General features: G+C 50.0%; 1 protein-coding gene across 3 annotated transcripts in view; it reads right to left on the reverse strand.

Annotated features, from left to right (window-relative positions):
• Window positions 1–2,648, reverse strand: part of LOC122383736 (cysteine-rich motor neuron 1 protein-like) — a 99,401-nt gene extending 96,753 nt beyond the window's left edge. For 2 of the 3 annotated variants that reach the window (XM_043370465.1, XM_043370463.1), the window contains exon 1: window positions 2,258–2,648. In XM_043370465.1, coding sequence (XP_043226400.1) covers window positions 2,258–2,570 — 313 coding nt within the window. In that variant the 5' untranslated portion in view covers window positions 2,571–2,648. The remainder of the gene's footprint in view (window positions 1–2,257) is intronic. The other variant, XM_043370464.1, reaches the window with a different exon arrangement.
• Window positions 2,649–11,169: the final 8,521 nt, after the last annotated feature.

Raw genomic sequence — 11,169 nt, forward strand, 5'->3', positions numbered from 1 at the left:
ATAACAACGCTAGGACGGGCGCCAGCGGGCCACGAGCCACGCGGCTGATATCGAGCTGATATCAGCGGGCCGAGTGAGCAGGTGAGGCCGGAAACAGCGCCGGTCAGCCGGCGGACGCCTCAGCCAATGTCAGCGGTCAGCGCCTGAGCCGCCAGCCGCGGGCCGAATCCCGCATCGCAGAAGGAGACAGAGCGACTGATGACGATGCAGTTTTATTTTACGCGATTTTATGCGATTTTACGCAACATTGATCCCTTGTCAAAGAACCCCGATCATATGACGGGTCATGATACCCTGTCCCTTCGATTCATTTACCACTGAAAACGCTCATTGTAGGGCTGTGGTACCCCACACGATGAATGATGATTCATTTACAGACGCTCAAGCGCACTCGTGTCAGTTTCACTAACCCGGGGAGACCCCTTGAAACAGGTCATGTCTAAGGTCGCCCAGCAAACAGCTCGCTTCGTGAACTGTATACCGGCGATGAATAATAAGTTCCAGAACACCCGGCTACGCAGTGGCCCCTCTGCTGGGACCACCGGGTGATTCAGTTGTTTGCAGCGACATGTTTGCCGGATAGATGACTCGTACGCTGACTCAGTGTCTCACTGTCAGTGAGTCCAGTGTGCGCTGAGTCCACTGTCCACTATTTAACTGTCGAGGATGCCATTGAGTTGTCTAAAAACATGTAGGCTTCAACTGGCGCCGCGGCGAAATGAACTTTGAAGGATTAAGCACCATATCCAGCTGGACCACCGGAGCTATCACGCTGTTTTTTTTTTCAGTCGCAACAAACAGCGTGTTGCGTTTGTTGTCTCCGTTCGGTCACGGTTCCGAGCCACGCCTCCGTCTGCGACCTAGCGAGCTAGATATAAGCCAGGCTTTGATACCCAGACAGAAGAAAAACTATCGTCCTTGACATTGAGGAGATAGCTCAGACAGACTGCGACGGGAAATGTACCAAACAATCTGCGATACCGTTCGAGCATAGCGACAACACAGGGACACATGAGTGAACTGTAGTTGATAAGAGAAGCACGCCGGCTAGCAAAGATGACAGGCTCTTGACGCAGAAATTGGAGAGGAGATATGCGAAATCGTTCGAGGAATAGCACACCACTTTGTGTGCTTTTGACCAGGATACACCTGCAGTACGTATCAAAGGCACATATTTTTCCCAAACTCAGGCGCCTAGTTTGGCAAATAAAAAGTATGCATAATAAAAGCCCATTGCACTAATCCTGCACACCGCTGAGAATCCAATATCCTTCATCTGGTACGACTTCGATCCATTCAATCAGAGCCGTCGGAAGGGAAGAAAGACAACATGAGAGAAAACCCCGACCAATCTTGAGAGAGCACGCGATCGTATCAGAATCCTGCAATCTTCCTGATGACAGGGAAGCCATATATACCCCATGGGCGGATCATAGTAAGCGGATCACATGGGATAATACTAGCACGAGTGGCGACGAAGTGATAAAATAATCACGAATGAGCGCACAGGCTTTGTTATGCGCAGAAGCGGAAAATCTTCTTCCCATCATTCAGGACTATATTGCCGGCTGTCTCGATAGGAAGCCACAAGTATATCGGGCTACCCCATCCCTGACCGCCCCAGCCCGGACTCAAGGGGTGAGCCAAACGTCAACATTTATGTCCGAGAGTTCGTTTCTTGTTGTGCACTGCTATTGGACAAAAATTACCAATTGACCCGTGGGGAAGCTCAATCCCCCATCTCCTCTGTGTACGATTTATATCGATGGAATCATCATTATACAGCGACGCGATAAGGATCGAAACACTGCAAGATTTGGGCCCCCGTTTTGCAAAACAAAATCAGGCCCCCGTTAAGTATGATGTGCTGCAAATGCTACGATCTTTCTCCAATATATTTAGGCTGAGATGCCATATGAAATGCCATATGCTTGACAGCTCCCTTTACTTACCCTGCATGGCTTTAGAAACCGATAAGATATCGTGCCAAGTTTTTAAAACCAACCACAATTTGAGAGCAATTGGGGCACAAGATACCACAGACGAAGAATGAGTTTGGTGGCCATGATATCCGATTTAACTCTCATTTAGTTAGCTTCATTTGCGAGGAGGACAGAAGTATGTAGAGCAGTGAGTGGACTGTGGGCCGGAGCGCCAGTTGGTGTGTAGCGCGGTGTTTGATCTCACGCTGACCGCGGAGGTATGTGACGGCTGTAGGAAGCTCAGAGGCGCGGGACGGAGCGCACTCGGTACTCACCAGTGCAGACCCCCTCAGTCGCCTGTCCAATCGGCTGGCCCAGCCCCGGTGGCCGGCGGCGGCACTCGAGTCCCTCCGAGCAGCGTCCGTACAGCTCGTGGTTGCCTCCGCAGCGCTCGCCCTCGGCCTGGCCACACACCAGACAGCAGTTGCAGTCGTCGGGCACCGGAGAGCGTCCCTCGGAACAGGTGACGGTGGGACACGCCTTCCGGTCACAGAAGCACAGGGAGCCGGCCGCCGGAGGGGTCAGTCCGGCCAGCAGCAGCAGCAGCAGCGGCGGCAGCAGCCGCAGCAGCACCCGGACACCGAGCATGGCGGGGCGCAGAGCACGCCGGAACGGGCAGAGGCGGACCGGCAGCGTGGAGCACCCGGACTGGCGGAGCGAGCGCCGCACATTGAGGTCCGAGCGGCCGGCCCGGGCCAGCAGCGCGGGTAGTTCGCAAACCGGCCGTCAGGTGTCAGCACTCCCAGAACCTGCGACAGGCGTGCACATTGCACAAGGTTCCGGGGCCAGGGGTAACAAGAGCTGAGATGGAAGGAGAGAGGACGACTAGTGGTGACGCCTATATTACCATCAAGCATGGGCTTCTGCAGATCCGACCTTACGAGTATATCTCATCCTTTAGGACCAGCGAATCGACATCCTCGTTTAAACCCTGTCGGATCTGACGGTAACCCCAGCCCCACTGCGCCTGGGAGGGCAAACTCTTCCAACCCCGCCATCGTCAGGATAAGCCTGTCTGTACCCCCCACGCTTCCCTTTCCGGGCTGGCGGTCACCCCACCAGATGACCGGTGGATGAGGACAGGTCCATACCAGGAGCACTCCCTCTCCGGGGTGACCGTTTGAGCGGCAGGGCGGGCTGTCCCATCGGATTCGGGACATTCCCGTCCCACCGCGCCGGGACAGTCTCTACCGCTGCGGCTCACTGTCGCGTCGGTGGTCGCACAGTCCAATGTCCACACCCCATCATATCATCATATAACCTTGCAATGGTCTTTTCAAGCCGAAAGCGCTTTCTCCCAACAGAGAGAAAAAAGCGACTTTTGATGGAGTAAGGCAAGGCATTCGGATTCGGGATGACAGTTTTAGCGGTGGTGCTGGTCTGTAATGTCACGCCGGGACTGTAGGGACACTACCGTGCCAACGGGATAGGTTTAGCCCTATAGCAAAGCACCAGACGGTCGTCGTTTCAGTCCAGTCTCCTGGAGATAATCCGCATTATTCCGCCAGCCAACAGCGCTGGTATATTTTGATCATGCATTCAAGCCAAAGATCAGACGCTCTCTAGAAATCGTCTTTTTGAGAACTCCTACCTCTAGAAGAGCAAATTCGCACGCATTCGATGAGTCGGCTTGCTCAGAATAACACAAGCTCGGCACCCGAGTGGCTGGGTCAGACTGGGTCGAGCGAGAGGCCAAAGGTAGATTGCGGCGGCTGGGCAATTCGCATTGCAGTGTAAAGTGTTGCCATCACAGCTGCAATGCAAAGTGATAAAATGAGATCATCAGCAATATCAATATTACATATTGGAATATACCGTTGGCAGCCATTCAGTGCGGTACATCCATAACACCCAGAGACGAAATACCTGGTGAACACGCTAAATAGTGGGTGCACGTCAGAATAGCTAGTGACATTTGAGCTAGTGACATTTGAGCTAGTACAAAACAGCTAGTGCTTCAAAACAGCTAGTGAAAAAACAGCTAGCGTCAAAATAGCTAGTGAAGCAAAATAGCTAGTGCATAAAAACAGCTAGTGACAAAACAGCTAGCGTTAAAGCAGCTAGTGAAACAAAAGAGCTATAATTATATAATATATAATTATATAATATATATATATATAATATATAATATATATAATTATTTATAGTGCTTCAAAACAGCTAGTGACGAAAAAGCTATCGCCAAAATTGCTATTTCGTTGGACCTCTGTTCCCTTCCCATTCACTTCGCTTCGAAAATGCAAGATATCTATTACTGTAAATATGTTTTTCCCGCGATATGCCATCTCAAACATTCAAAGTGATGTTGAAACCTACTCCCCGAATGAATTCTTGTTTTGCTAATAATGCCTTCCCTGTAGGGTCTAAGAACAGGGTCTAACTAATCTGACATTAATGTCTCTGTGTGGAACATCCTGGCCACTTGATTTGGATGACGGTGAAAAATCACAATAATGATAGTTGTGATGAGTCAAACATGCCTTGAATTCCCCGGTGCCACGCTTCTAATTTGTTGCTTGTCCTAGGGATCCCGTCCAGCTCTGTCCTTCTAACATTCCAAATAATTGTGTCAAACAACGGTGCTCTTCTGTTCCTTCTACCGGTCGGGACTCGTCGTCGGGAAAGTATCTAAGGATTCATCGGGAAAGAATCTATAATAGCTGCTCGTACTTAGTACAAATCCGCTACTTTGCTTCATTAGTTATTTCGAAGCTAGCGATTTTGTCAGTAGCTATAATGAAGCACTAGCTATATTTTGCTCTACTACTATGAACGTCAAACCCCTTGAGACCCCACTTTTTTGCGATAATTTTTAAATGCGTCAACTTTCGTTGACAATATTCTGGCAATGCATGTTTCAGAACCTGCCGAAACTTTTATTACTAAGGTATTTTGACGCCAAACGATTATGGAAGGTACTTCTCATTCACTCGTAATGTTAAGGTCAATTCAGGCCCGGGCAGAGGCTTGGGCTCGGCCACACTCGAGCCCCGCCACCAGCGCCATCTGCTCTAAATGCCATCTACCAGCGCCCGCTACCGCTACCAGCTACCGCCCACCATCAAGCCTGAATGGAGCGAGAGACGCGAGTGACCGGTCGCCGGGAAAGGAGCGCCGGAGGGGTAGGGCGGAGCTTAGCGCTGACGTCATTACGTGGCTCCGCCCCAGGAGCGCGTAGCCTCTACCCAAACAGCAGATTCGTTCCGTGAAATTTAACATTACGAGTGAATGAGAAGTACCTTTCATAATCGTTTAGCGTCAAAATACCTTAGTAATAAAAGTTTCGGCAGGTTCTGAAACACACATTGCCAGAATATTGTCAACGAGAGTTGACGCATTAAAAAATTATCGCAAAAAAGTGGGGTCTCAAGGGGTTTGACGTCCATAGTAGCTATATTGACGCTAGCTGTTTTGTCACTAGCTGATTTGATGCACTAGCTATTTTGCATTACTAGCTATTTTGGCGCTAGCTGTTTTGTCACTAGCTGTTTTGAAGCACTAGCTCTTTTGTACTAGCTCAAAAGTCACTAGCTCAATAGTCACTAGCTGTTTTGACGTGGACCCCTAAATAGTAACGGCCCGTGGAGATAACGGGTAAAACAGATGACGATCCGTGGAGTCGTCCACCGCCGCGCCGTGCCGCGGGGTCTGCGTGGCGGTGTGCGGGGCGCGGACGCGGAGGAGCCGCTGTGCGCGGGTGCGGCTCGGTGACCAATGCCTCCGACCTCGTCACTGATCACTGGACGTCACTGGACGCCACCGCACTGCCAGCACCGCATCCGTCACTGCGCTGTTTGTGACCTTTTTGTGTCGTATTTACACGGTCAGTGCACGCGCAGTGCGCCGACAAACACCTCCGTCGACTGCTGACGAGGTGTCCGTGTTCTGAGGGAGGTGGATACTGGATATCGATGCTGGTACTGATGGACAAGAGGGGACTGACGTCTGTTTGATGTGGCTAGAACTACATTCGTTTTATGTGCTTTTCGGACCATCCCTTTGGAGACATGGCTGTCCGGTGTCCAATGTCCATCGTAGTACGAAAATCGTTACCCAAAGAAAAGATGAGTAAAAAAAAAAACCTATGGTACGTGTATAAGCAGTTACATGCCTCAAGACACATTGCATAGTTGCTATTTTCAAAGTCCTTCTGTTATTGTTATCGCACATTGCCGATAAAAAACGTGTCAGGTGAAAAGGCTTGATCGAAATCACCTGATGTATTGACTTCTTTATAACTATAGAGTTCTATGCCTGATTATTTTCTTTCACAGTGCCTCCTTTTCAATGTGCGTGAGCTGCACTATGACCGTTCAAAAATGATTGGATCTCTTCTAACAAATCGTACGTCAGCATTGGTAGTTGGAGATCAATCACAGCGAAGGAGACGGCGGTCGGGTGCCGTGGCGGGTCAGTCGCGCGTCGGTCGCCGAGGTGACACAATGTCCGGAGCGGCGCTCTGGGACAAACTCTCCCCCGAGTGCGTCCGGCGCGTTCAGGAGCTGCTCCTCTGCTACGTCACTACCCAGCCGGACAACAGCACGAGGGACGTCTGCCAGCTGAGGTCGGCAGAGGACGATGATGACCCGACGGCCATGTATGCGGTCTTCATATCGGTGGTCGCCTTCAGCGTCCTTATGGCCATCACACTAAACCTTATGGTCATTTTGATCATTATTCTGAATCGACGACTGCATACCTTGGTCAACTACCTGACCTCTTTGCTTTGCCTGAACAGCATCCTATGGGTGCTTTTCCCTATCGTCGAAACTTTAAACGGTCACATCAATGAGACGCTTCACTGCTTCATACGCTATTACTCTATTCAAGTCACAAGATCAATCAACTTCGGAACCATCGTGACAATCACGTTTCTCCATTATCTGATCGTGATCAGAAATCACAGCTACCCGGCGGTGCGCCGCAACATTCTGATCTTCACTGCTGTCGCCGTGCTGCCGGGTATCATTAACTTCATGCTGGGAAGAAAGGAAGCCTACGGCAAGTGCTCGACGGTGTTTGCCTGGACGCCTGACAATTGGCCCATCAGACTCGTCGCAAACCGGAAAAGACGACTAGAAACATTCATCTCACTACTCTTGGAATATACGTTGGGATTCGCTATCATCGGTTTCTCTCATATCAATATTTTGATAAAGACCATCAAGTCCCGGAAGCGTTTGAGGATGCACGCTGGAAATGTCCCTGTCCGAGCGTCAGAGCGGAAATGTCAGCCACAGCCACCTCCGGCCACAGCCCGACGTCCTGCTCCCACAGAACCGGACACGGCTGTTCAGGACACCCTCTCAGTGCCGGGATGGACGTTCCACTCTCACGGGCAATCATCTGCTGAAGGAAGCAAATCAGCCAATGCCGGACACGACAAAACCAGAAACGATATGAAATCAACGGTCACCTCGACCACACCCGCAGACTCAAGAAAACATGGTGACACCAACTGCACGGCTGGCGAAGAGCACCCGAAGAGAGGACCATTTACTGAAGGACCATCACCAACAGTTACGAACACCCAGCTTGCACAGTCTGGAACCCCGCGGCCCGACCGTGCCCTGACATCGCAGCAGCAGCTGCCTCTCGTCACCGCCGTCGAAGAAGCGGCGCGGGCGGCCTGTTGTGCGAGTTCCTCAACCCCTAAGATGGCGTGGAGTTCTAAGGACGCCATCAGCAGGTCGTCTGAGAACCCGGCGCCCTCAACATCAGCGCAGAGTCCAGTATCTGTCGAGAGGCCCGCCAACACCACCCAGAAACCCCCCATCGTGCCCCGGGTCACACTGACTGGCGTTCCCCCGATCGGCAGGGTGGATATCGTGGCCACGATGGCCCTGGTCGCCTTCCTGGTGACGTTCTTCATCTCTTTCGCCCCGTACATCGCCGTGGTGCACTACGACAAGCTACTGAGGGCGAACTGCATCACAATGCCGGGAACACGCTACGTGCTGTTCTCGCTAGTCATCAGCAGCGGGGGTATCACGGCCATCTGCACTCCCCTCGTGTGTGTCATCTTCAGCAGAGATTTCCGGCAGGCGTTCCGTCGCACCTGTAGCCGGTTCAGGAATTATATTTGTGGCTGAATGTCGTCCAGTGGAGCCTGACTGCCTACTACGGCTACAGTCGCCTATAGTCGCCCAGTCGGCTGGAAAACGTCTGTTTCGGCGGCGACATTCGAAGTGGGAGGTTGGAGGGGGTGGGGGTGTTCTTTGGAGCTTCACGAGAGATGAAATAAAGTTGATGATCCGATGAATACACGTTTGTAAATTAAATATGTTGATAAATATGTTAAATACGTTTGTAAATGCTCGGCTTGTGTATTTTCATGAAAAATGTCACGTGTGTCAAAGACATTTTCTAGTTAGGAAGAAAAGACCAAAGGTCTGGCTACACATGCGTTTTCTGTGTGCGTTTTTTTTTTGCGGATTTGCGTGTTTTGTGTTATATTGCTCTAGAATAAAAAGCGATATTACGTTTTGGTGATTTTTTAAATGTTAAATTCTAGTTAATAGGTATAAGAGTTATATTAACTTTTGTACATAACTAATGCACAGTGGCGTATCCAGGATCTTGAAAAGGGGAGGCCAAACCTGCTCAAGGGGCCAGTGGTAGCATACTTAACCCACGCACAGGTGCGGTTCTTTGCCACTTTCGCCACGAGCCACGTGAGGGAGCCTTTTTAGGCACACTTGGCAATCTAAAAACTCTAAAGGCTCATTCTGGCCTCTGAAAGCCCCTCTTTGGCAACAGAGTAAACGACTCTGGCTTCAGCTGGCCCTATAATGGCCTCAGGAGACCCATGCTATTGCTGACCTCCCACACTGTAAAAAAAACTTACAAGCCCCTCGTACACTGTAAAAAATATTTACTAGCTAATTTTGAAATTAGGCATTTTTTACGAGTGCCTCCCTTGCTCCTCGTTACAACATATATGGACATTAGTAGTCAGAGCCATGCACGTTAACAATGCCGCTTGTGGAACAAATGCCTACGAGCGAGAACATGTTCAGGAACCTAATTTTGCGCAGTGTTAATGAACTACGCACAGCCTCACAGTGTTACCCGCCGTTGGCTTGTTCTCGGCCAGTTTTTAGCGTGTCCCTCAATTAGGTCATTTCGCTATTAGCTCAGCTGACGAGGCCCCGGCTGGCACCTACTAAACGGATAACCTTGCGTGCAACCCCGCTTGTTGTCACGAACGCCTGCAGCTGGTAAACGTGCTGGCAAGCTTGCGTGGTAAGCGGCTTCGGATGGCTATGAGGATGTGCCTCATAGCTATCCTCGTCGCATGTTACAACCTAGGAGTCTGTGGCTGCTTTCAGAAGGAGTCCCCCCCCCCGCTTCCGGGAGCCGGCGTCCATTTTGTGTTGCGTCGCCATTGCTGTGTGTGTCTGCCCAACTGCTCTTTGGCTTGATTGAAGGTGAGGCATCTTGTATCATTTGCTGTGTGCTCAACAAAAAGGTTGTCCATTTGTAAACAAAAGTTATTATGTTGTTGAGCTTCTTAGAAGATGTATAGTATCGCATAATGTTGCCCGTCGTTGGCAGAAGTGCGCCGGTATCGTCTATCCAAGTCAGAATAGCTATATGTTTGGGACTTAAGCTAGCTTGTGGCAGGAATCTATCGCTTTATTCAACTTTAATTTAATCATTTTCCAGATTGGTATGCCTTATGATAATAATAATGTTAATATTCGTTTTTTCACCCATTACAGACTTCTCTGGTGAAGAATGGGGCCATGTATGTCCTGGCCTACCTGCACCCCGCGACTGCCGCCGGTGCAGAGCTAATGAAAAAATCACAAATGTTTGATGGTGGTTATTTAAGAAACCTTATTGAAAATTATTCAGTTAGTTGTTGTTGTTGTTGTTGTTGTTGTTGTTGTTGTTGTTGTTGTTGTTGTTGTTGTTGTTGTTAAAGTTATAGTTATTGTCCTGGCGTTGTTATTGTTCTCGTTCTCGTTCTCGTGCCCGAATAAATGTGCTGCAGCGCTACTCAGTCTGTTTACTTGCGGGTGGCGGTCGAGAGTCGGGGGCACTGGTCGACCGAATTCCGTCGACGGAATTCCGTCAACCGTGCCTCGACCCCGAAGACCAGTAGTGGTACTAGTTAACTAGTGCCACTACTGGTCTTCGGGGTCGAGGCACGGTCGACGGAATTCCGTCGACGGAATGCTAGTACCATTACTAGCCTTGGGGGCTAGTACCATTACTGGGTATGGATTAGTAGGCAGTGGCTAGTTACCTTACCAGGCAGGGGCTGTTATGACACCTAGTAGACGCACTACCCACGCTATTTACGTGCGTGTTGTCAAACCAGCTGGAGCACGGTGGTCGTATGCATACGAGGCACAGCCTTGTCGAACAAGCTTGTTACTCGGCAACTAGCCTAAAATTAGCCAAATTTACACGCTCCTGCAATGTTATTTTTGCGCTGAGAATTCCTCTACGAGGGGCTTGTAAGTTTTTTTTTACAGTGTAGAGGAATTCTCAGCGCAAAAATAACATTGCAGGAGCGTGTAAATTTGGCTAATTTTAGGCTAGTTGCCGAGTAACAAGCTTGTTCGACAAGGCTGTGCCTCGTATGCATACGACCACCGTGCTCCACCTAGTTTGACAACACGCACGTAAATAGCGTGGGTAGTGCGTCTACTAGGTGTCATAACAGCCCCTGCCTGGTAAGGTAACTAGCCACTGCCTACTAATCCATACCCAGTAATGGTACTAGCCCCCAAGGCTAGTAATGGTACTAGCTCAAGGCCAGTAGTGGCACTAGTTAACTAGTACCACTACTGGCCTTCGGGGTCGAGGCACGGTCGACGGAATTCCGTCGACGGAATTCCGTCGACGGAATTCCGTCGACCAGTGCCCCCGACTCTCGACCGCCACCCGCAAGTAAACAGACTGAGTAGCGCTGCAGCACATTTATTCGGGCACGAGAACGAGAACGAGAACAATAACAACGCCAGGACAATAACTATAACTTAAACAACAACAACAACAACAACAACAACAACAACAACAACAACAACAACTAACTGAATAATTTTCAATAAGGTTTCTTAAATAACCACCATCAAACATTTGTGATTTTTTCATTAGCTCTGCACCGGCGGCAGTCGCGGGGTGCAGGTAGGCCAGGACATACATGGCCCCATTCTTCACCAGAGAAGTCTGT

Source organism: Amphibalanus amphitrite, unplaced genomic scaffold (genome assembly GCF_019059575.1).
Source record: "Amphibalanus amphitrite isolate SeventyFive unplaced genomic scaffold, NRLGWU_Aamphi_draft 000172F_arrow, whole genome shotgun sequence".
Classification (NCBI taxonomy): Eukaryota; Metazoa; Arthropoda; class Thecostraca; order Balanomorpha; family Balanidae; genus Amphibalanus; species Amphibalanus amphitrite.